Consider the following 22,797-nt stretch of genomic DNA (forward strand, 5'->3'; position numbering starts at 1 on the left):
TTAAGTGTGAAGGAAAAGAGCCAAAGAGTGCCACGTCCAACTTGCAAAAAGCATGAGTTGGAAGAATATGAATGAATCATGCAAGAAATTAAGCATGAGGTGCCATGCTTAGATACTTCTTACTATCCTTAGTCATAAAGCTAGCTGGTGGTGGCAAGTAAAATTTGGACGTGTCAAATGCAGGAAGAGAAAATTGCATTGTCATGGTTATTAACTTGATGATGAATCATGCAACAAGAGGAGGTGGAGAGATTGCAACTTACAAAAACAGCTTAGTCATGGAAATGATGACAGAGACTAGCTAAATAATTATTTTCTCTGCCACTTCTTATCTTCTCTAATTGTTTAATTTCATTTATATCCTTCTTTTCTCCATGGCTGTGTGCGTGAGTGTGTGTTTTCGTTTGTTTATTTTTTTTCAATTCTATTAAACTACCACTATATCTGATGATTTGAGATATATATATATATATATATATATATATATATATATATATATTTATTGAAATAGGAAATATCACTACTAGAAATATTTTTCACATCAGGGTTTTCACATCGGTGGATGAAATACCTGATGTGAAAGGTAACGCGGTGGCAATATTGAAATTATAGTAAACTTTTATGAGAGTTTTCACATCAGTCGAGAATTTGTCTGATGTGAAAAGTAATTAGTAAACATTTTTTACAACGGTTGATACAATAAGCGATGTGAAAACTATATGCGGTGGCATTTTTGAAATTTTAATGAAGTACTTTTCACATCGGTTATAATATAACCGTTGGGAAAAGTCTCTCTTTTCTTTAGTTTTCATATCAGTTATAAAATAACCGTTGGGAAAGGTCTCTCTTTCTTTAGTTTTCACACCGATGTGAAAAATACTTGAAAAAACCTAAGTCCCTCTTTTCTTCGAGAACTCGCTCACAACGCACTGTACCATCACCTCTCTTTTGTGTGCCGGAGCTTCCCCCACCGTCTCCCGACCTCCTTCCACCGTCTCCCGACCTCTCATTCCTCGGCAGAACCGCAGCAACGCAGGTGCCCTCCACCGTCTCCCGACCTCCTTCCACCACGTCACTCACCTCGATCTCTCATTCTTCTCCCTGTGGAGCTACACGCTCTTCTCCACCGACTCCTCCGACTCCCAGCCCCACCGCCTCGCCCTCTGACTCCGTCGCGCCTTCCCTCACGTCACCTCAGTTACCCTCTACGCCCTCCTCAGGTACAATGGTGTTTTTGCATTGAGCTTCTTTTTTAGGGTTTAGGAATCGGTTATTTTCTCGTTTGAAAAGGTAGCTTCGTTACGAAATTGGGCAAAAGAACAATAATAACAATGTTTGGTTGGTATTTTCTTCCGGCATCCATCGTTTTCGTTTCGTTTCACATCATGATGATTGGCACTTTGGTTGTTTTGGTCTAAATTGAGTCCATTTTTCTCCTTCCATGTTTCATTGACCCTAAAATTGTAATTTGTAGAAGTGTGCTACTACTGGTGTGAAGTTGAAATAAAGCACAAGTTTGTTTGAATTCTTTCTTTCTTTCTTTTGTAGATACATTCAATTCATGAATTTTAGTTACTGCTCTGTTTTCCAGATACATCTTTCTGTTTTTCTCAGTATGTGAAAGGCTGTGTAATGTGTAGTGGACATGGTTCTGGTTCATTGTATTGTATCCATATTCATCCTGCTTTTTAGCCCAAGTAGATGTGATATCATTGGTGAAACTTTTAAACTTGCTTCATGACATAATGGAATAACAAATCTGCTACTTAAGTTTGCTTCATGGATTGTGTTTGGGAGCACTTTGGTTGTGCAACTAGCTTAGCAATTGTTTTCACCATTAATGATTGCCAAATAAACCATTCATTTCATCTTGGTGCGTGGTGTACTTTAAGAGAGAAAGTATGGATTTGAGAATCAATCAAAAGCATTGGTTTCTATCAAATGCTTTAGATTTTGATAACACACAAGTCAAGCTCCTAGATGAATCGACAAAGACAGAAATATGTGAGAATTTAGTCTGTATATTCTCATGCGCAGTAAACTTTTGTTGTCTAAATTCTATATTGCACCTTGGAATAACTAAGAAACTTCCTTGGTTACTTGTACCCAATTCAATTATGCACATGAGGAAAGTTAATAATTACAAGATATTTTTGCCAATTTTTCTTGTTTTTATTAGGAATCTAGAAAAATAACTGTTCTAGCTGAAAAGGAAAAATTTCAAGCAACTGGGTTAGCCATGAAATTGATGATTTCACTGATACTGGTCTGACTTGGTTACTGATAATGGTTGCTACAAATTTTGCTGCAGGAACAAGGGGATACTGTTTGTAGCTATTGACCATAATAGGCCTCTTTCATACCAAGGTCTTTTTGATATAGTGTTGAATAAGGTAATAAGGTTATAGTTTTACCTGCCCTGAATTTTTTTCATTTTTCTTCTAGTATAAACATTAGTCTATAGCTTCTTGTTCACACTGAAAATAGTTCAATGTCTTGTGCTTAACATTTGAAGTTTAATGTCTCATGTTTAAATGATTGATTGGTTCTGTTCAACTTTGACTTATTAGTGCATTTTGTTTATGGAAATTGCAGTTATCGGGGAAAGAGTGGCGCCAAGTTCTTGAGGTTGGTTCCTTTTTTTGTAGCAATTTGTTTTCATGCTGATCAACTATAATAGTTGTGCTTGCTGCTAGTATTGTTTCATTTGTGCATTTGATGCTAAATGGGGATAAATAAACACAGGAAAAGCTAGTCTTCTAGCTTTTTTGACATCCTGTTTGGCATAATTTGCAGAATGAATGTCCATATCTCTCATTATGATCATGAGGTCGAGGCCTCAAGGTAAATCCGCCAGTGAACATGTTGATAGTCTCTCATTATAAAGACTAAAGGAACATAAAGAACAAAGGGTATTGATAGTCTTTTTCTGCTGAAAATTCTGTTGTCTCCAATTATTGTTGCTGTTTGTGAGAGCTCAAGAGTATTGATAGTCTTTTTCTTTTGGCTTTAAATTGAGAATAAGTTAAAGCCATCATAGTATTGATAGTCTTGTTTCTTTGCTTTTGTTTTTATCTTACTTTTCTTTTGCTGGCAGTGTTGTGTCATTTGTTTTCTAGTTTAGATAGTCTTTTTCTTTTGGCTTTGTGATGCCTTCTTATAGTGACTCCCTTTGCTTTTGTTTTTATCTTACCTTTCTTTTGATACTTTGCAGAAGCTTGGCACCTGTTGTGGAAAGGTACTTAGCTTGAGTTGAAAAAACAGTAGCAGCTGAGTTGAAAGGTACTTTGCAGAAGCTTACCTATCTAATATTCACTTTAAAACTATTTTAGGTTGTCTTTAGCTTATCATTTGAATATGTTGATGAGTTTGGTTCTAGGGTCAATGATGATAAGTTTGGATCTAGCTTATCACAATTCTTTAATTTAGTATGTGCTAATATGTATTGTTTTGATGTGGATGTTGCGTGTCTCTAGATTGTCTTAGCCTGTAACATTCCTGATATGACAATCTCAATTAAGATGTAAGTTGTATAGCCCATATATCCCATGGTGAGGGTACCCCTGTAGCTATGTTGCATCGTTGGAAGCAAATGTCTAATGGTAGCTGCTATTTAATCTGGCGATCTTATTTACATTAAATCCAAGTAGTTCCAACTTTTGCTATCCATCTGCGAAGTGATGTTAGTGATAAGCCATAACTGCATAAGATGATATTTATGTGATAGTGATAATTGACAAAAGAAACTGATTGGTACTTGTGCCCCTGTACAAGAAACTGATTGGTACTTGCTATTTTATATAACATGTAAAGCACACAATGTTGCTATGGTTTTTGCCACAAACATGACACAGGTTTGTTTAAGCCTTGCTGACTAGTGTTGGGTCATTTTCTTATCTGATAGCGGTGGGCAATAGATTATGCAATTAGAGTGTGTTGTGTAATTGCTAGGTTCTATCTTTGTTTCTTTGTTGGGTTATTGTGTCACTGTGTTAGTTTTCCAGATATTAGTTGGCTCTTGTGCTAACCTTTTCTTCTCATTTGCATGAACCTTGCCTCTTCATTCAAGCATTTTCTTAAAGTGATTCTTAGAAGTGATTATGATGCTTTCTACATAAGAATCAATTAGATTTCTGATTCAGGAGTGATTTAATTTCACTTATTGTGGGTGGCATGACAGGATTTCTGGTGAGAACAAGCATTATGGGATACCAACCAATCCTCTGTTGTCGTCTTGCATTCCTGGAGGTTCTTCAAGTGGTTCAGCTCTAGCTCTAACTACATTTAAAGAACTAGAATTGCTGAATTGTTCTAGTTCTTTTAGGCTATTATGTTTTTTTTTTTGCTGGGACCTTGGATGTTTAACTCACTTGAGAGAGTGTGTTCTCAAGATATCTTTTTATTTTAATAAATTTTCATTAAAAAAATATGTATATTCAGGTCAAATTCGTGTAAAAAAAAAAAAGAAAAAAAATGGTTGAGCATTTACATCGGTTTTTAGTCTAACCGATGTGAAAAGTATACATTTCACATCGATTTTTTGTCTAACCGATGTGAAAAGTATACATTTCACATCGGTTGGCTGACTGAACCGATGTGAAATGTATACCTTTCACATCGGTTGGCTGACGTAACCGATGTGAAAAGGTTAGGAGATACCACATCAACATTGTTTACATCGTATAAAAACCGATGTTAAAACTCAAAAATACCTGATGTGAAAACTAGTTTTTCTAGTAGTGTATAAAGTTTAGATTAATTTAGGTAGTGTAGGATTTAACTCATAGAGTTAAGGGAAAAATATTAGGAAGATGAATCATCATCCAAAAATTTATGAGGGACTCTGATATAATTTAATATCAGTTTGAGCAAGTTAAAATGATCCAAGGACAGAGAAAAAGAGTAAGAATTATGTCAACGGATGATTTGAGATAGTTAGAGTAAATATGACATTGTCATATTATGCATCTAAACTAGAATAAATTATAGGGAAAAAGATATTGATGATTTATTATCATTGAAGGGAAAGAGATAAGCGGCAGATAGCTCACAGAGCGTTGGATGAAGCTTATCCAATAAAACAAAGAGTTCTATGACTTATTAAGAATAAGAAGATTATAATATTATTTCTATTTTCAAAGAAGCACTAGGAAATAAAACATTTTGAAATTAATTATCAGTTAAATAATTTCCATGATGCGCAATAAAATTCGGGTCGGGAAAATAACATAAAAAAATAATAGAATATAAACACTCATTAATTAATATGACGAAATTGAATAAATAACCTAGTTATATATTTCAGGGTCTTACAATGTGATGCTGCAGATGTCGAGACTTCTTTGATACCCTTCCTTGTGGACTTCATTCATATAATGATGTATATTCCACTGATGAGGTAGTTTGTTTCCAGTGAGTTACGTCTCTTCACCTTTCAACGAATGTCTTTCTCTCTCCGTTTTTGCCTTTTCGATGTAGACGATGGATGTAGGAACAATGACTTGGAGATTCTTCCTTAGGAGACAGATGGACTGATGATGTATGGCCGAGGTACAGTTGACATTAACGATGAACTTCATCCCGTTCCTAGAAAGAGATAAGGGAAAACTTCAGGTCTGAAGGTTATGATGGTTTCCCTCGATCATTGTGCATATTTGATGGTTGTTGAAGCTTTGCACTTTGACCTCTCTCTCTTCTATGTTGTTAGAGATCTTTTCCATATTGACATGATGTTTGCTTTCTCTGAACACAACTTCTTCTGGTTGGCCAACTTGAGCTAGACGAAAGATTTTCCTTTGCAAGTTGTCGTTTCTTTCTTCTGTAGACGATCGTTCTTTCTCCATAAGACAATCATGCTCTTATGCTAGAAGGTCTTATGATCTTCTGCTGACAATGCTTCTTTTAATCAAGTTTCTGATGTCTGTTGTCTTGTCTTCTTTTCTGCTTTACTCAGAATCTTCCCGTTGAAGAATCATATCTCTTTGTTTTAGCAGTTTCTTCTGTTGAGATGATCTTCAACTTTCTTCTTGATCTTCCTTGTCATCATTGAGTCAGACGATAAAATGTGCTTTGTTGAGTTTCGTCTTTTCCTTGTGTAAACAGTCTTTGCAGATATAATTTTTCCTCTTTGCAATTGGACCGTCTGATTAGAGCGGATGACTAATTACTTTGACTATCCTTGTTTGTCTCGAATTCCAATGCATATGTAATCCCATATGAAACAAGTAGATCATAAGTTCTTAGTTCTTTGACTATGATTGTTTGTCCTGAAGTTCAATTCATATGAAGTTCCAAGACGTAACAAGTAAGTCACATTTAAGTAGCTCCTGAAAAGTAAACAAGGGTTTTTTAGATATCATTAACAGATTCTTGGAAGACTATTGAAAATTGTTATCATTGAAAACAAAATAGACGATGATGACATTTGAACTTAACATAAATATGAGGCATTTCTCACTGATTGAGATGTTTATACCCGCATGTTAAGAAGTCATTTGTCACCTCGTTTTACTATCGCCCAATTCGAAGGTTTGTTGCTCGAGATATAAGAATTTCGTAGCAGGAGGTCAAGTTCTAGTTGCACGCATTCCATCCTAGTAGGGTCCAACGGTGACTCACGTCAAGGAGACCCATATCCTTGGGTATTGAATGTTGTGGGGTTGGAGGTTAAAACGGTAATTTTGGCTATTGAGAAACATGGTTTCTAGATTTTTAAAGAGAGATGAATGAGTTGTGTGGATTTAGTTCTTCAATTTTTGGGCGAAGGAGAAAGGAGGTAGAGAGGGAAAAGGAGGGAATAAGGAAGAACTGAAGAAGAAATAGTTTTTTTTTTAATTAATTTTTGAAGTTTAAACCGTCAGTTTTTAGATGAAATCTGAATGGAAAATAAAATCTGCGCATTCTCATAACGTGTTACGTGTGTAACCAAAACTGAGATTTTTAAAAGTCAGGGACCTTCTTTGCACTTTTGTATTAAGTGGGGACTAAAAATGCGATTAAGTTATATCCCTTCTCAACAAGTACTCTAAAAATTAACAAGTATACTCAGAACTGTGATTAGCCTAGACAGGGCGTAGACGCGGTGGTATTCCATATCCACGATTCAAACACAGTAAGCTCCTCTCTCTCCCTCTCTCATACTTACAGTTACGCTTTCATTCAACGCATGGTTGTGCCTTGTATCTTTCGAAAACTTCAGATTTCTAATTCCCTCTGTTTGCCGCTGTTGCAACAAAATTCATTTGATTCTTCTTCTTCTTCTTCTTCTTCTTCTTCTTCTTCTTCTTCTATAAACATTGATATTATTCGATTGGTTAATTGTTGCATATATTCCCTGCGTCTGAAACCTGCACTGTTCTTTATTATGCATTCACTTTCTCACACTTATTAATGTTTTCTGTTTCTTTATTGTTTGAACTTTTTTAAATAGTATTGAAGTGATTTTTATTTTTTTAAATTATAAAATGTGATATAATAAGTTAAGATTATCATGATTGTTGGTTTAGCCAGAAAGTAAAGGTTTTGATGTCTTAACAGATTAAATTCACAAGATATGGAGAATTCCCAAGATCAGCCACTCCCTCCAGGCGTTCATTCTTGGCCTAACAATTTGTCAAAATCAGGTCAAACACCCGAGTCAAACTATTCTGGATGCTATCAGTTTCCGCCGAATGTCTATACTCAATACCAGTTTTCTCCCACTGCTTTTCCTCATACACCTGGTCAACAAGGAACCCTCTCTCACTCTGGTTTTGTTCCTGGTCAAGCCATAACCTCAGAGGCCTCTCCCACTGTGAGATTGATCCAGCAGCCTCATGAAATTATGTCTACAAACAATGACATTGACGTTGCTGCTCAGGATGCTGTCTTGCGCGAACAAGTCCGTATCTCTTGTGTCTTACATTTTCATTTTGTTGTTTTTCATTTAATTCTTCTGATTATTTTGGATTTATCTCCACTGATAGGAAATCGCTACCCAAAATATCATAAGGAGTCAAAGGTATGGATTTGATTTTTGATTTTTCCTCCCTTCTGCAGAATACTGTACTGATTTTGAAATACTTGTTACGTGTTGCTGATTTGAGAAATTAGGACTTACCAAGTTTTATGTTTTGTGTTGTGCCATTCTAGAGAGGTAAGAGCGGTGGCATCACCTACGGAGGAGAATTCAGACATTTTTTCGGAACGTCGTGACCCCAATGCTTTGAAGGTGCGTGATAAACATATGATTGGATTTAGTTATATTTCTATGAATACGAGAGTTAAGACAGTGGCAATCCCATATTGCTATTCTTTTAATCTGTTGTTTTTGGAAAACAGGAACATCTGATGAAAATGGCTTCAGAGCATAGGGCTGAAATGGCTGTTAAGCGTGGGAAAGCTCCACGTCCAGAAGAAGGTCTGTAGTTTAAGTAGTTTAACCAAGTATTTTTAGTTCTGTACCATTTTTTTTTCTTTCTCTCCAGCTCATTTGATCCTATATTTCTCTGCTTTTGGTTGAGCTTGGAGACTCACAGTGATTTGGTTTTGTATTGTTTCATGGCATGGTCCCTGTGTTATAAAGCTATTATATGCTTAGATTTTTTTGAATGTCGGAACATCGAATAGCGGTTTAAGTATGGAAGAAGGAAATACAAGAAAATGGCTACCTTTTATACTAGGAGAAATACTAGTTCGAAGCTCATTAGAAATAAGAAACGCTAGTATTCAAACACTTGCCATTTAAAGTTTACTATGCTTTAATTTTCAAAATTGAAACCGACAAACATTAGACAAACAGCCCTAACATTCTAGTATTCTACCCCCTCTAGCTAGCGTATGGAGGGATGGGCTAACCGATCTAAGGGATTATTAATGATGAGAACATAGGGATAAAGTAAAATAAAAGAAACGATGATGGGGGGAAATCTTGGAACTTACAATTTAAAGAGTGAGATAGCTTTTTGATCACAGCTGCAACTTGTGCTATTCGGAAATGTGATGCTATGAAAGGGTTTTAGTTTAGCAACTTGAGGCTTGCTACAGTGCGTTATTGACTACCTGCTTGCCACCCAACCCAAGTGGTATTGAATAGTGAACATCTTAAAAGATGCTGCTTTCACATTTTTTCTGGTTCTAATCCTGCGCCTTAAAGTGACCAACATTGACCACCAGTTCTCCTGGACAAAACAGAACAGCAGCCCATAGTCAGGTGATGATTTACCGGCGGTGGAGGACAAAATGGTGAATCTGATAAGGTAGAAGGAGAGGGGACAAAACATTGAAGAGAAGGAGGTAAAGGATATTGACTTAAAGTAGAAGGTAAAAGAGAAGATGTTAGTGGTCTAGTTTGTTTGTTTTAGTATATTTTTATCCGTTAGTTATTAGTTTATCTTTATCTTTATTTCTTAGTGGTTAAGTCTATCTTTATTTCTTTAGTAGGGTTAGTTACAATAAATAGAAGTACTCTCCTTAGGTTAGAGTAGAATTGAGTAATTGAGTTTGTAAAAGGATTTTCTGTTGGAAGGGTTTCACCCTTGTAAAGAAGGTTCTCCTTCTTTGGAATTCATTAGGATTGTTTTCGTATCCCTTTATCCCTCTCTCTAGGGGAATACCCCAAAAGACACGTCTTAGAACAAAATTACAATTTATGTTGGTTATAAGGTTGCAGCAGTGGATAACATGAACAGCCAAAGATGCGAGCTGTTTTTAATCAGGCTTACAAAGGGAATACCGTCGAGAAGATCTACAGTTGTAATGGAATATCAGCTTAACAAAGGAAATGGCTGTTATACATATCTTGCATTATTTCCTCATCCAATGTCTTGAGTGCTATTGCCATAGATATTATCCTATGGATGTTATACATATCACACTTTGTGTACAACATTCCTAATCTTAGATCCACCAAGGAAGATGGGAACATATGGTCCACAGTAGCTAGGTCTTTTGACTGCAGTGAAGAGAGGAATAAAAGAAAAAATCTTCCATATGATTTATAAAAAGAAGTTTTGGTTATGTTTTTCTCCCAAAGGACTCTGTTTTTATTTTTTTATCTTAATCATTACTAGTTCACTACAATAGGTTAATTTCTTCTGTAATTGTATTGTATTATACTTATTATGAATCCAAATGATGTATATGCCTTTATTTCTATATCAGGTAACATAGAAATAGGTAATGGATATGGTGTACCTGGTGGAGGTGCCTATTATGATGCTCCCAAGCTTAATGCCACTACAGGTAATATTCCCAAATTATTTTAGTCATGCTGCTTCCCCCCCTTTAACATGGCAATATGCCTTAACTTTGTTGCTTCGGGAACTGTGGAGCAGGTAGCCATACATTCAGTCAGCCTGAACCTAAACTTGATAGAAGTTCAGAGCAGGAACCCGGGGCTAAAGAATTGCCGGAGTACCTCAAGCAGAAACTGAGAGCTAGGGGTATTCTTAAAGATGATACACGTTCTAAAGATCTTGTATGAGTATTGATAGTTTATCTTTGTTACCATGATTCTTTTTCCTCTCTTCGTCTCCACCAGTTTGTGGGTTGATTTATTTCTTATTCTTGAGGCTAAGACAATAATTTTTTTGCTGAGGCTTCATCCCAAAATATAGTGTTGGAAGTTTCATTTGGGTTTGGACTCAGAGTGACATTCAAGATTTAAAACTTTTAGGCTGCATTTTTTATTTTGGATTTGATTTTCACTTCTAATTTCTTAGATATTTTGCTGTATATTATTTTCAATATTTTTATTTACCTCACATATTACGTGTTTCTGAATTTCAGAAAGGTACTTCAGCTGAACTTATGGAAAATGAAAAGTTGCCTCCTGGATGGGTTTGTATCCGTTATAATAAATGTTTACCTTTAGATGTAAAATTTCTCCACATATACCTGTAAGCAGCTATTCTAAATCACCTTATCATTTGGGGACTTCCGTAAATGATATTCTCGGTTTGACAACAAAAGAAATTAGAATTAAGACTAGGGTATCATAGCTGCTGCTTGTTTAGTAATCAGTAATCACTGCAATCCTGTGTAGATTATGGACTGTTAAAATTTAGTGTTTATATCGATTATGAAAGAATATAGACTATCTTAGATTTGAAAGAGGACAAGTCAGATGTTGGTTTGCACTCTGATAATGATAGGAAGTTCATGCCTATGTTTAAAGGTACATAATTGTTAGAAGTGCATTTAAGAGAGAGAGTTCTAAAACTGATTAAAGTGTATTATTGTAAATCTGAGTGGTACAGAGTGAATCAATCTATTTATAGTTACAAAACTACCAGTAGCTTCTAAGAGAAGCTTATCAGCTTGCTTAACAGAATTGCACTTAACTAAACACATGTAAGCATAAGCAATAGATGAGAGAGAGAGAGAGAGAGAGAGAGAGAGAGAGAGAGAGAGAGAGAGAGAGAGAGAGAGAGTGATAGGAACCCAATTATTAGGAATAGGCCCAATACTACTAAGAGTCCATGAAAGTAAGAGGAAGAGGTGCAATGCACCAAATCTTTTCCCTTGAGAGGAGTAACCGCCTGCTGAGGTGGCATGAGCTGTGCAGGTAGAGAGAGAGAGAGAGATTGGGGATTATATAAGCATGTATTGTGTGAGAGAGAGGGTAGGCTTGAATTGGGTTTAGGCTTGGGACTTGGGAGAGAATAGAGGCACTCTCTAATTTGCCTCTGCTATCTTTTCATTTATTCTTCTATCTGTAACTGCTACACTGATTCTTGGTGATTTCACCAGAATCTCAGTAAATAATACCAGTTTATTCCAGTCTATTTCTTCCATTTTTCTGGGCCCTAACAGAGAGGCACATATCTCTATCATTCCCCATGTATACTGAGGTTGGAGATGAAGGGCAGAACAACACCCTGAGTTTAGATCCTTTGCTTCGATAAAGCTTTTGTAAGGATGTCTGCAGCTTGTTCATGTGTTGGAATGTGTGAGATGCTGAGTGACTTGGGAAAAACCTTTTCCTTGATGAAGAATATGTCGAGTTCCATGTGTTCTGTCCTGGAATGCAACATTGGGTTATGAGCAATAGTTAGTGTTGTACAAAAATTCTGCCCAACTTAGCCATTTAGGCCAACATTTTGGTTTTGTTACTGTCAAGCACCTTAGGTATGTTTCCAAGCAACGATTGACTACCGCCAACATTTTGGATGATAGGCGGATCTGAACCATATCCCAACCAAATTTAAAAGTTCTGTCCAAAAGAGCTAAGAAATACTCTGTCCTGATCTGAGACAATGGATGAAGGAAAACTGTGTAAGCAATTTCTGCTGTATCCTTGGCCATACAGGGAAGAGCTTCGGTATTAGAGTATAATATGTAGTCAGATATAGTTACTGTTATGGAGTTAGTTACTCTAGTAATTAGCTTAGCTGTCAAGTTAGTTATCTTATCTTAGCTGCCAGCTAAGATAACACTTGAATTTGATAAATAATTATTGTATTTCATTGATAATACTTGACTTGACTACAATATATATAGACTAACAAAGAGATAAAGAGAAACTAAATCTATCTATCTAATCCTATCTCTATTTAAATAGATATCATCTCTATTTAAATAGATACTAATCTAAAATACATAAACAAATCTTAACTATATCTCTATGAGATAAGACTAATAATAAACTAAATCTTAATAGATATTCAACACTCCCTCTCAAGCTAAAGCTTACTTAGCTTTAAGCTTGTAACAAATCGAACCCAAGAAGAAAATTATCTTAATAGATATCCCTTATTAATGACGGGCTTGGCAAATCTCTGAATTGAATAACCTTTCAAACTTTTAGTAAATCCATGGCGGCAAGAGACAACTTCTCATACTTGAAATTGAATAATCTTTCGAACTTCTGCTAAATCCATGGGCACGATAAAGACAACTTCTCATACTTGATATGGCTGAAATTGATGCAAGACAAAAACCAATTCTTCTGGAGTGTCGTAGGGTAGCTGAGCCAGCAAACAAGGGCGAAAAACCAGCAACAATACGCCCGAAAACAAAACAAAGCTGAAGCAACAACTCACCAACAACAACCAAACAGAAATAAAACATACTTGAAGTCAATCGATTGATGGCTTATAAGACAAACAATGGTGTCAACTTTGACACAGACAACTCTCAAACATTAGAGAGTGGGCCAACGCAACTCGCAGCTGAAGCCCTAAAACCAGAAAACCAAACAGGGTCAGCGCAACCTGCAGCTGAAGCCCTAAAACCAGAAAACCAAACAATCGAGACAAAACAAACGAAGGTGACACTGTCACCTCCAAAACCAAACCAAACCAAATTGCATAAAGTCAGCCAAGATCATTGTAATAAGAGCATCTCGAACCATGAGACGCAAACTAAGATCTCAAACAGCGAGAAACATCGCAGATGAGTAAACACAGCAGACTCACGAACCAAACTAGAAGAGTTGGACCGGACGATCACCACGGTGGCGGCACAACACCTCAAAACAGAGCCAAACAATAAAATCCTTTACACTGGAGATCTAAACAATGCAACCCTTCACCAAACAAACGAATTACCATTGCCAATTGCCAAGGAGAAGAATTTCAATTCTTGCAATCACATGCAACATTCAAAGACTATCAATAGTGTAGCAGCGCAATACAATTAGATCCAACCAAACACTTCTTCAATACAACCTCCACCAAACCAGCAACAAAGGGTAACGATTGTCGAAGGTGTTGATTGTGGTCTTTATTAGGATATTTAGCAATATCCAACACTTCCCCTCAAGCTAGAGCATATATGTCATATGCATAGCTTGTAACAAATATAATTAAGATATTTCCAGATCTTCCCCTCAAGCTAGAGCATATATGTCATATGCATAGCTTGCAACAAATATAATTAACTTGCGGAGAAAAGCTACTGCTGCCAAACACAATGTCAATGCGGTAATCAGAAATTGTAGAGACTTGAAATTGCCCTTCACTGCTTACTCCCAACAAGTAGGTAAAGACTTTGCCCTTTCACACAGCAGAAAAAAGAGAGTGAATCTGCGAAATCTGAAATTGCTCAAACTGTTGCATCAAGGAAATCTCAACCTTGTCATGAACCAGAATTGTAATGATGTTGGTCGAACACTTCATCACTGTGAACACATTAATTTATGAAAAACTGATTTTGATCGCCACAAATGTAATGATCTTTTTGTGATTTCTATACTGAAAATTCAGTATATGAATTGGCAAAGAAGGAAATTGACGAAGAAATCATAGGAGAATCACAAGATGAAGGGCATTAGTAGTGTTCTTTTCCATCAAAACTTCAATACCACTGCTGTTGATGAAATAGAAAGGAAAGCTCCAACAAAAACCTCTTCTGAAGCTTTACCACCACATAACGATAAAGTAAGTTCACACATGCACATAAATAGAAAAATCTGAAGTAGGCATCCAAGAACAACAAACAATACTCTGGATCTGGGCAAAAGGACCCCTGAAACAGCACCAGGAGGGGTAGACGACCTTGTCTGTGCAATTGCGACGGCGAAAGGATGCTTGGAGGGTGGCGCGAGTGTAACTCACTCGCTGAGAAGAAGACGGCGCGTGGAAGGACATTGATAGTGGCTGAACATTACTAGGGTTCCAAGACAAAGGGGACCATAATCAGAAAGAAACGAGGCCGTAAGAAAACGGCTAGAACTAACAAGCGGAAGCAAAGTACGAAAAATAAATCCAGAAAGATTTGGAAAGTCACCATGAGGGGGCTCACGGGGGAGGAGCCCCCTCACAGCGGTAGGATCGAAACTTGCGCTCTGATACCAACTTGAATTTGATAAATAATTATTGTATTTCATTGATAATACTTGACTTGACTACAATATATATAGACTAACAAAGAGATAAAGAGAAACTAAATCTATCTAATCCTATCTCTATTTAAATAGATATCATCTCTATTTAAATAGATACTAATCTAAAATACATAAACAAATCTTAACTATATCTCTATGAGATAAGACTAATAATAAACTAAATCTTAATAGATATTCAACGATAACTAACTTAACAGCTAAGCTAATTACTAGAGTAACTAACTCCATAACAGTAACTATATCTGACTACATAATACATATTATACTATAATATTCAGCTATAAAATGGGCATATTTCGTGAGTCTACCTGCTACCACCAAATATTGTCCACCCCATGAGCCTTGGGTATGCCACTATTATGGTTCATTGGAATATCTGTCCAAATGTGGGTTGGAATGGGCAATGGTTACAGTAACCCAGCGGGGTTCAAAGTCTGAAAATTATTCTCTTCACAAACCTCACTCTGTGGGCTGGGCGAGCGCCTATGGATCGTAAGCGAAGTCTTTTTCCACATTGAAGCTCTCAACACTCGAGCACCATGTCTTATGGGCTTGTGGGCTGGGCGAGCGCCTAAGGATTGCAAGCAAAATCTTTTTCCACATTGAAGCTCTCAACACTCGAGCACAATGTCTTGTGGGCTTGTGGGCTGGGCGGGTCCTTCACAAGCCCTAGGACCCGCCACACATGATTAGGCGAGTAAGTCAAGTGCCGGATGAGCTGTCTCAGTAGCTGGATTAGGGCCTAGCGTATTCTTTTATAAAAGGGGGTCCTCCATTGTACTAGGGATCTTTTTACTCATTTAATGAATTAGTACTTTTCATACATCATATTTCCTTGTTTGTGCTCTGCTAGGGTTTATCAATATATTCCTTCTTACCTCATAGACCCTTAGCACATAACACTGCATCACATAATTCTGGATGGTTCTCTTCATTTCCTCCCAAAAGAAAAGTCCGGAAACAGCTTGCTAACTAAACTACCTAACAAGCTCCCACAGTCTTAAACTAACAAATGTGAACAATAGAGAATAGTGAGAGGGTCACATATCTATAACCATCGTTATTGCTTTCTCCCATTCTTAACATACTAGTTACTGTTTGAACATGTGACTTTGAGTCCTAACTAATAATAATTACTTTTCTTACAATAGTTATTGTTCTCTCCCATTCTTACCTAACTAGTTGCTATTTACTAGCTTATCTTGGTCACTAATTTTGTGTGCAGGTTGAAGCAAAAGATCCGGGAAGTTGTGCATGTTATTATTATAACGAAAGCACTGGGAAGAGTCAGTGGGAAAAACCTCATGAAGCATCATCAATTGAGCAATCACCATCACCTTTACATCTTTCAGAGAATTGGGTGGAGGCATTGGATGAAACAACAGGTTCAGCACATATAAATATCATGTGATTGCTTGTCTTTCTATGAGTTTCATTTTTTAACTATTTCTAATTTCTAATATCACAATAAGTTTCTTTTGCTTTTGGTTGCTTTTTGGTCTATGAAGGACTTTTCATTAAAGCCATAAACAATTTCAAATAAGGGAATGTTTAGTAGTTGAATTTACAACTATGTGCAAACTCAACATTAAGTTAAAACTTATAATATCCTTGGGTTTCTTGAGGGTTAGCTCTACAAGTGGGCCTCTTTGATAAAGAGCCACTTGGCATAAAATCTATTTGATGTTCAATGCCTCTTATAGGAGGTAACCCATTAGGAAACTCTTTGGGGTACACATTTGCGGAAAAGTATATGATATTTTATTGAATTGGTAAATAATGAAGGGGAATTTATAGAATACAAATGACCAAGACCTGAGCACTATTCTAACATGAAAATCAAGGAAATTGTTCTCTCTATAAATGCTAATTCTAAATATAGTAAGAACATAATATTAACATAAAGTCCTAATTAGCTGTACAAATCAGAATCAGAATCTGGTGATTCTAATTAATATGCTAATTAATTAGCTGTACAAATAAGAATCTGATGATTCTAATTAATGTGCTAATTAGTTGCACTGATCTTCAACACCCCCCTCAATCTGGGTGGTAGATATCTATCAGGCTTGTTAATAGCGCGCTATAGCGGCGCAATAGCCTATAGCGTAGCGGCCTGGGGGTTCACCGCTACTCCACTATTCACCGCTATTTGCGCTATTTTCCGCTATAGCGCCGCAATAGCGCTCGAAATAGCGTTTTTTGGGCTTGCCGCTACACTACGCTATCCGCCATTAACAACCCTGATATCTATCATGCCTAGATTGGATCTTATATTTTCATATATTTTCCTTGGTAGAGCTTTTGTCGGAATGTCTGCTGTTTGCTTGCATGATGGATTGTGATCAACACGTATAATCTCGTGATCAATTTTCTCCTTGATGAAATGACTATCAATCTCCACGTGCTTTGTCCTATCATGGTGACCTGGAATCTTCACAATGCTTATAGAAGCCTTGTGCACATGGTGTATTTGGTAGGAATTCTGATCTCTTTCAACATTTGTTTGAGCCAAATTCCTTCACAAATACCTTATACCATAGCTCTGAATTCAGCTTCTTCACTATTCCTAGCTACTACAATTTGTTATCTTTCATTTCAACTGGCTTGGTCTCTCAACAAAAAGAAATTCTAAATCGGTTAATCAATAATGAATACAACATTCTGTATTTGTAGGATGCGCAGGCTTCTAACAGAAGCTAACAGTCTTCTAACAAACTCTAATAGAATCCTAGCTAACATAACTAACTTTACAACTGACTAACAGGATAACAGCAGTACTAACATTGCAATATAATGAATTATATGCAAGGCATAATTCTATACATATATATGTTTCTCTAACATACTGCCATTGATTGCATTAAGAACACGAATATCATTTTCTCCGTCTATCAGTTTCTCTCACATTCTGAATTTTATCAATACAAAGTCGAATTCTCGTCTTGTTTTGCCTTCATTTATAACTTTTTTATGTTATCTTTTTTACTCTTTGTTTATGTTTAAGGTCATAAGTATTACTACAATACAAAAACTCATGTATCACAATGGGAGCATCCTAGTTCATCTCAGAAAGTTGTGTCAGATCACTCAGACTTGTCCGTTGGCAGTCGGAATGACCAGTTATCTACTTTACAGAAGTGTATGGGCTGTGGTGGTTGGGGTGTAGGACTTGTCCAAGCATGGGGTTACTGTAATCACTGCACAAGGTAGAGAGTCGTGACTCTTTATTTTTGGAGCATTCTTCTTAAAGTGTTTTTTCCTGTTATATGCATACTTTGTTTTAGCTGAATGTTTGTACTGATGTCACCTGGTCGTTGTATCCTAAACAAGAATTTAACCATGGTATTGTACATAGTTAGCAATAGAAAATGATGGGGGAAGCTTGCTTGATGATTATATATACCTATGTGTTGTTAATTGCAACATCAATCTCTGGTTTGTACAGAATAGAAAAAATGTCAAGTTTATATACATTATTAGTAGCAAATAGTAAATTATCATGAAAACCAAATCTAGTTAACCAGATTCAAAGTGTGTCATGCTTTAGATACTCTGTTCATTTCTTGTAATCAGGTTACACAGCCCCAGCATCAATTCCTCGCACTTTTAATGATATGGGGTGCACGTTTTTCATTGGGTTCACAAACTCTGAACTTTTAATTAAATGCAGGAAGATAGAATTAGTTCAACCTTATATAGTAGGATGTTAGATTTGTTATGCCAGCTGTTCAGTTCTGTTAGGAACAGCTGTTTAGTTGGTCTAACTCTCTTCTATAACAACTGAGAAAATCATTCAGTAAAATTCTCTCTCTCTTTTCCCTCTTCTTATACTTACATTTTCTACAATGCTTAGCAAATATCCTCTCTTCAGTTTGGGTTCAGCATTCTTGTTTGAATGTCTTGAGAATATATTGTGGAATCAATGATTGTATTGATTTATTTAGTTGTTGGGATACTTCATTCTGGATTCAGTGTTCTTCTAAGTTAGCTGCAGATGTTTATCTCTAATATTCCTGTTTTTTTTATTTTATCCAAAAATGAACATATGCAGACTTTTAAATCTTCCAGAGTCTAAGTATTTATCCTCAAATTCGGATTCAAATAATCAGCAAAGAAGTCCTGCACATCCCTTTGAAAGCTCTGATAAAATGGCTACCAAACAGAGGTATAATTTTGTATAAAGATTTGCAGTGCTCTTAAATTGTTACCAAGAAACTATTGTTGTTGTTTAGTAGATTGTTTTCTAACTACTTTTATTGTTGCCATCCTTGGGGCATGACCTCTATAGCAATGACATTTCCAGTTATCAAATGGAAGCCATGAGTATTCAAGTAATAGAAATCGATATATATATATATATATATATATACACAGAGAGAGAGAGAGAGAGAGAGAATGTATCATTGGTTATTCTGATTAATTACATAACAGAGTATGTATACAATCAGCTAGTAACTAACTGTAACTTTCTTGCCAACTATACTAACCAAACCATAACTAACACAAAAGATCAGGTACAACTAGGTATATACCCGCGTACGTCAATATTCGTCTCTCAAGCTTGGGGTGAGGGTTAGGCCTATCTTAGAATCTGGGTTAGGCTTAACTCTACCCGAAAAGCTTGCTTAGGGGTGAGGATTACTCTACCCTATATAAGGACTTATTTGGCGATATCTCCAGTCAATATGAGACTTCTCAATTATTCTTAAGGATTGATTTCTTTATTTTCTTATTTATGTTGATTTGTTTTATTATTTAGTTAAGATTAAGAGTCTTACTAAGTTTTACGTATTTGACTCAATTCGAAATTTACCGTTATTATAAATTTAGAAGAGTGAGTGATGAGTCTTTTATAAGATAAAACCTAGTATATTATAATAATCTATAAATACAATTTTATTCTCTATATTTTTTATTTTTTTTTTACTTTCTATACTTTTTATACGAAAGCCCTCTAATTTCATCAAAATATATCTATGGCATCAAAATTGAACTGCAATTACATTACATTTCCTATAAAACACTAGCATGCTAGAAACGATTGAAAATTAAGATCTTGTCCATGTTAGCTTTGGCTTTCATGAATGGTTTATTTGAGAAACTTCATTTCGAGTTACGTCAGGGATTATCCCTTGAAATAAGTTATTTGTTCTTTACCATAGCCATAAAGTAAGTACTGATCCCAATTTGTCTCTCCAGGTCGAGTTGGAAACCTCCATCTGATAAGGGAAGTAAAAAATTGGGCAAGAAGCGTGCTCATGCAGAGGATGATGAGTTGGACCCTATGGATCCCAGTTCCTATTCAGATGCTCCTCGTGGTGGCTGGTATGCCATATATATTTCATCCTTTATGTAGCTGATTCCATTCAAAATCTTTGTATGCGATAAACTTGGTACATTGATAGGAAAACCAGATTAGTAAATATGAATTTCTTATTAATTTCAGGGTTGTGGGTCTGAAAGGTGTGCAGCCTAGAGCAGCTGACACAACTGCAACAGTATGTGCATACTTATCTTCTATTCAGAAATTATTGTATTCTTATTATCTTCTCACTTGCTTTTCATATTGGTGCTTGGTATTTCAGGGTCCCCTGTTTCAACAACGGCCATATCCATCACCTGGTGCTGTTTTACGAAAGAACGCCGAAATTGCTTCTCAGAAAAAGAAACCAAATTCACATTTTACTGCCATATCCAAGAGGGGTGATGGGAGTGATGGGCTTGGTGATGCGGACTAGGACCATGTAAATGACATCACCTCAATGCTATAACCAAACAGACTGGACAGAGGCTATGTAACTGTTATTGACAAATTTGAAGCACTCAGCATGGGATTTCTCACGAGTCCGCCGGGAGAACCATTTGATTTATTCACTAATGGAAAGTTCTACTGGACCTCAAGATTGGGAAAGCAAAGGAAATTCTGCACTTTTCAGCATTTTTGAATTCTATGCTCTTGTTTATTCTATGAAGTTCTACTGCTCACCATTTTTTAACAAGGGTATTTAATGAACTCTTATATTGCTGGTGTGTATATTTCCGCTCCACTATATATTATATATACAAAAGAGTATATTGCTCTTGGCACAAGTATTACTTTTTACACATCCAATAATTTTTTGAATTTCTAAAATACTCGTAAATTGAAAATACTGGTTGCATATTTTATAATATTCACACCTTTACATTTACACTTTTGAGATTTCTAATTTTGGGATTGAAATTATTTTTGATTTCTGTTGTTGAAATTCTGAAAGTAAAAAAGTGCTTCTGAAATTTGAACTTCCGGAAGAAAAAACAATTACACTTTAAAAGTAAAAAAAAAAACAAAGATTTCAAAACTGAAACTTTCAGAATAGCGAATTTCTTGTCAATTTCACTTTTGGAAGCAAAACATTTACACTTCAGAAAGTTGGAATTTTAGAATTTGAATCTGTGAAAGTGTAAAATAAACTTCTGGCAAATTGCATTACCAAAATATTTGCAGAAGTTGCAAATTTTCTTACTTGCATGGAAATAGTACCACACAATTTTCCAACCAAGTTTGGGGTGAAATATATCACAAAGATTCTTGGTGTTTGAGTTCATCTATTATTGGCTGATTAGTTTATAGAAATTAAGCTGTAGCTGATGAATACTTTCATTAATTTAATGATTCATGGATCAAAAGGGTTTAATCCAAAAGCTCCACTCAAGAAAACACTAACATGAAAAACTCAATCTTTCAAGTTCTTTTTACATCAACACAAATCTCATGGTATGCTCTACAACATTTAAGAAGAAAGAAATGAATAACTTGTCTTTGAACCACAAAACACCAAGAAAACATTTTTTTGTTCAAGTATGCACATCACTAGATAGGGGAAAATGAAAGCTACATCTTTGTTGAAGCACTCAAGAGGAAAACCTTGAGTCTTGATGATGATAGGGAGGGTTTAAGGTGGCGGTTTTGAGCAAGGAAAAGGAAGAAGAGAAGTGTTTTCTTTCTAGCTCTCAACCTCTCTATATTTCTCTCTCTTGCTCTCTCTTCAAAGATGTGTTTTTTGAAAGGTTCAAAGATGTGTAAATGAGAAGAAATGAAGCAAACCTCTAGTAATAGTGTGTGTTGTGCGCATGGTGTGCGAGAGAGAGTGGGTGAGGTTAAACTCATTTACCATGGGTAAAAGATGCAAGGTAGTTTGGTCTCCTTAGGAGACCTTTGACCACTTTACTTAAGAAAGAAGACACGCTTAGCTTAAACTAACACTCTCTTAATACATAGCTAAAAGATTTAATCTCCCCTCAACAAGGGTTGATTAATTCTTATGTCTCACTTAAAGGGGAAATTCTCCTATCTTTTTCCCTATTTTGTCCTGTAGCTAAGTCCAAAACTAGTATTTATGTAGTTTTCATGATGAGAGGAACAAGGACAAGTGACTCTTCGTCGTCGCTGCCACACCTCCACCATTTCCAGTCATCTTCTCCGGCGAGACCCTCGTAAGGATAACTCATAAGCAACCCATAAAATTTCTAAAATCATCGTAAGTTCTCGACCATCTAAACTTGTTTCTAACCTATGATCCTTCATTTAATGATGAACGCCATCACTTTTTCTATCCAGAACTCGTGCCTTAATCTTTTGATGAAGATGTGTGTCACCTTTCATGCATTCTTAGGCTCTTCCATCGATTATAATTCTATCTCTGACTTCTAGAACTTCTTCCAATAACAGTAAGCTTCCATGGATCACGATAGCTTGGAACAAGGAAAGACTCAACTTTTCCTCTTCTCGACCTCACCATCTTTAAAGAGAAGATGGTAATCTTGAATTGAACCTCTAATTCTGTTATTTTGATGTTGTTGTATTATTGATGTTGTGATTCTGTTTAAAATAGGTTCATAATAATAGAATAACTTAAAGAAGGAAGTGATTTTAGTTATAAACCCAAATAATAATATTAATAAATAGTAATTAAATATTTAAAATG

At 35.9% G+C, this 22,797-nt stretch overlaps 1 protein-coding gene and 1 long non-coding RNA gene across 2 annotated transcripts; both read left to right on the plus strand.

The window, feature by feature from the left end:
- The first annotated feature begins 855 nt into the window (after positions 1-855).
- Positions 856-4,433, plus strand: LOC130720214 (uncharacterized). The gene is made up of 5 exons (XR_009012987.1): positions 856-1,220; positions 2,312-2,393; positions 2,596-2,628; positions 3,215-3,282; positions 4,181-4,433. It is a non-coding gene; the product is annotated as an uncharacterized LOC130720214 (long non-coding RNA).
- Positions 4,434-6,957: 2,524 nt separating this feature from the next.
- On the plus strand, positions 6,958-20,920 carry LOC130720213 (uncharacterized). The gene is made up of 14 exons (XM_057570839.1): positions 6,958-7,111; positions 7,537-7,879; positions 7,965-7,999; positions 8,131-8,209; positions 8,320-8,398; positions 10,141-10,221; positions 10,314-10,456; positions 10,768-10,818; positions 16,053-16,212; positions 17,835-18,036; positions 18,882-18,995; positions 20,030-20,155; positions 20,277-20,328; positions 20,416-20,920. Exons 2-14 carry the CDS (start codon positions 7,553-7,555, stop codon positions 20,566-20,568), a joined length of 1,602 nt encoding a protein of 533 aa, XP_057426822.1. The 5' UTR covers positions 6,958-7,111; positions 7,537-7,552; the 3' UTR covers positions 20,569-20,920.
- Positions 20,921-22,797: the final 1,877 nt, after the last annotated feature.

This window comes from Lotus japonicus, chromosome 5, assembly GCF_012489685.1.
Source record: "Lotus japonicus ecotype B-129 chromosome 5, LjGifu_v1.2".
Taxonomy (NCBI): domain Eukaryota; kingdom Viridiplantae; phylum Streptophyta; class Magnoliopsida; order Fabales; family Fabaceae; genus Lotus; species Lotus japonicus.

Bases quoted from the DNA above. Each gene is read 5' to 3' on its own strand.
- LOC130720213 (XM_057570839.1), top strand. From the start codon at position 7,553: ATGGAGAATTCCCAAGATCAGCCACTCCCTCCAGGCGTTCATTCTTGG. The intron at 10,819-16,052 runs GTTTGTATCCGT...TTTTGTGTGCAG, and splicing joins AAAAGTTGCCTCCTGGATGG to GTTGAAGCAAAAGATCCGGG. The intron at 20,329-20,415 runs GTATGTGCATAC...TTGGTATTTCAG, and splicing joins CAGCTGACACAACTGCAACA to GGTCCCCTGTTTCAACAACG.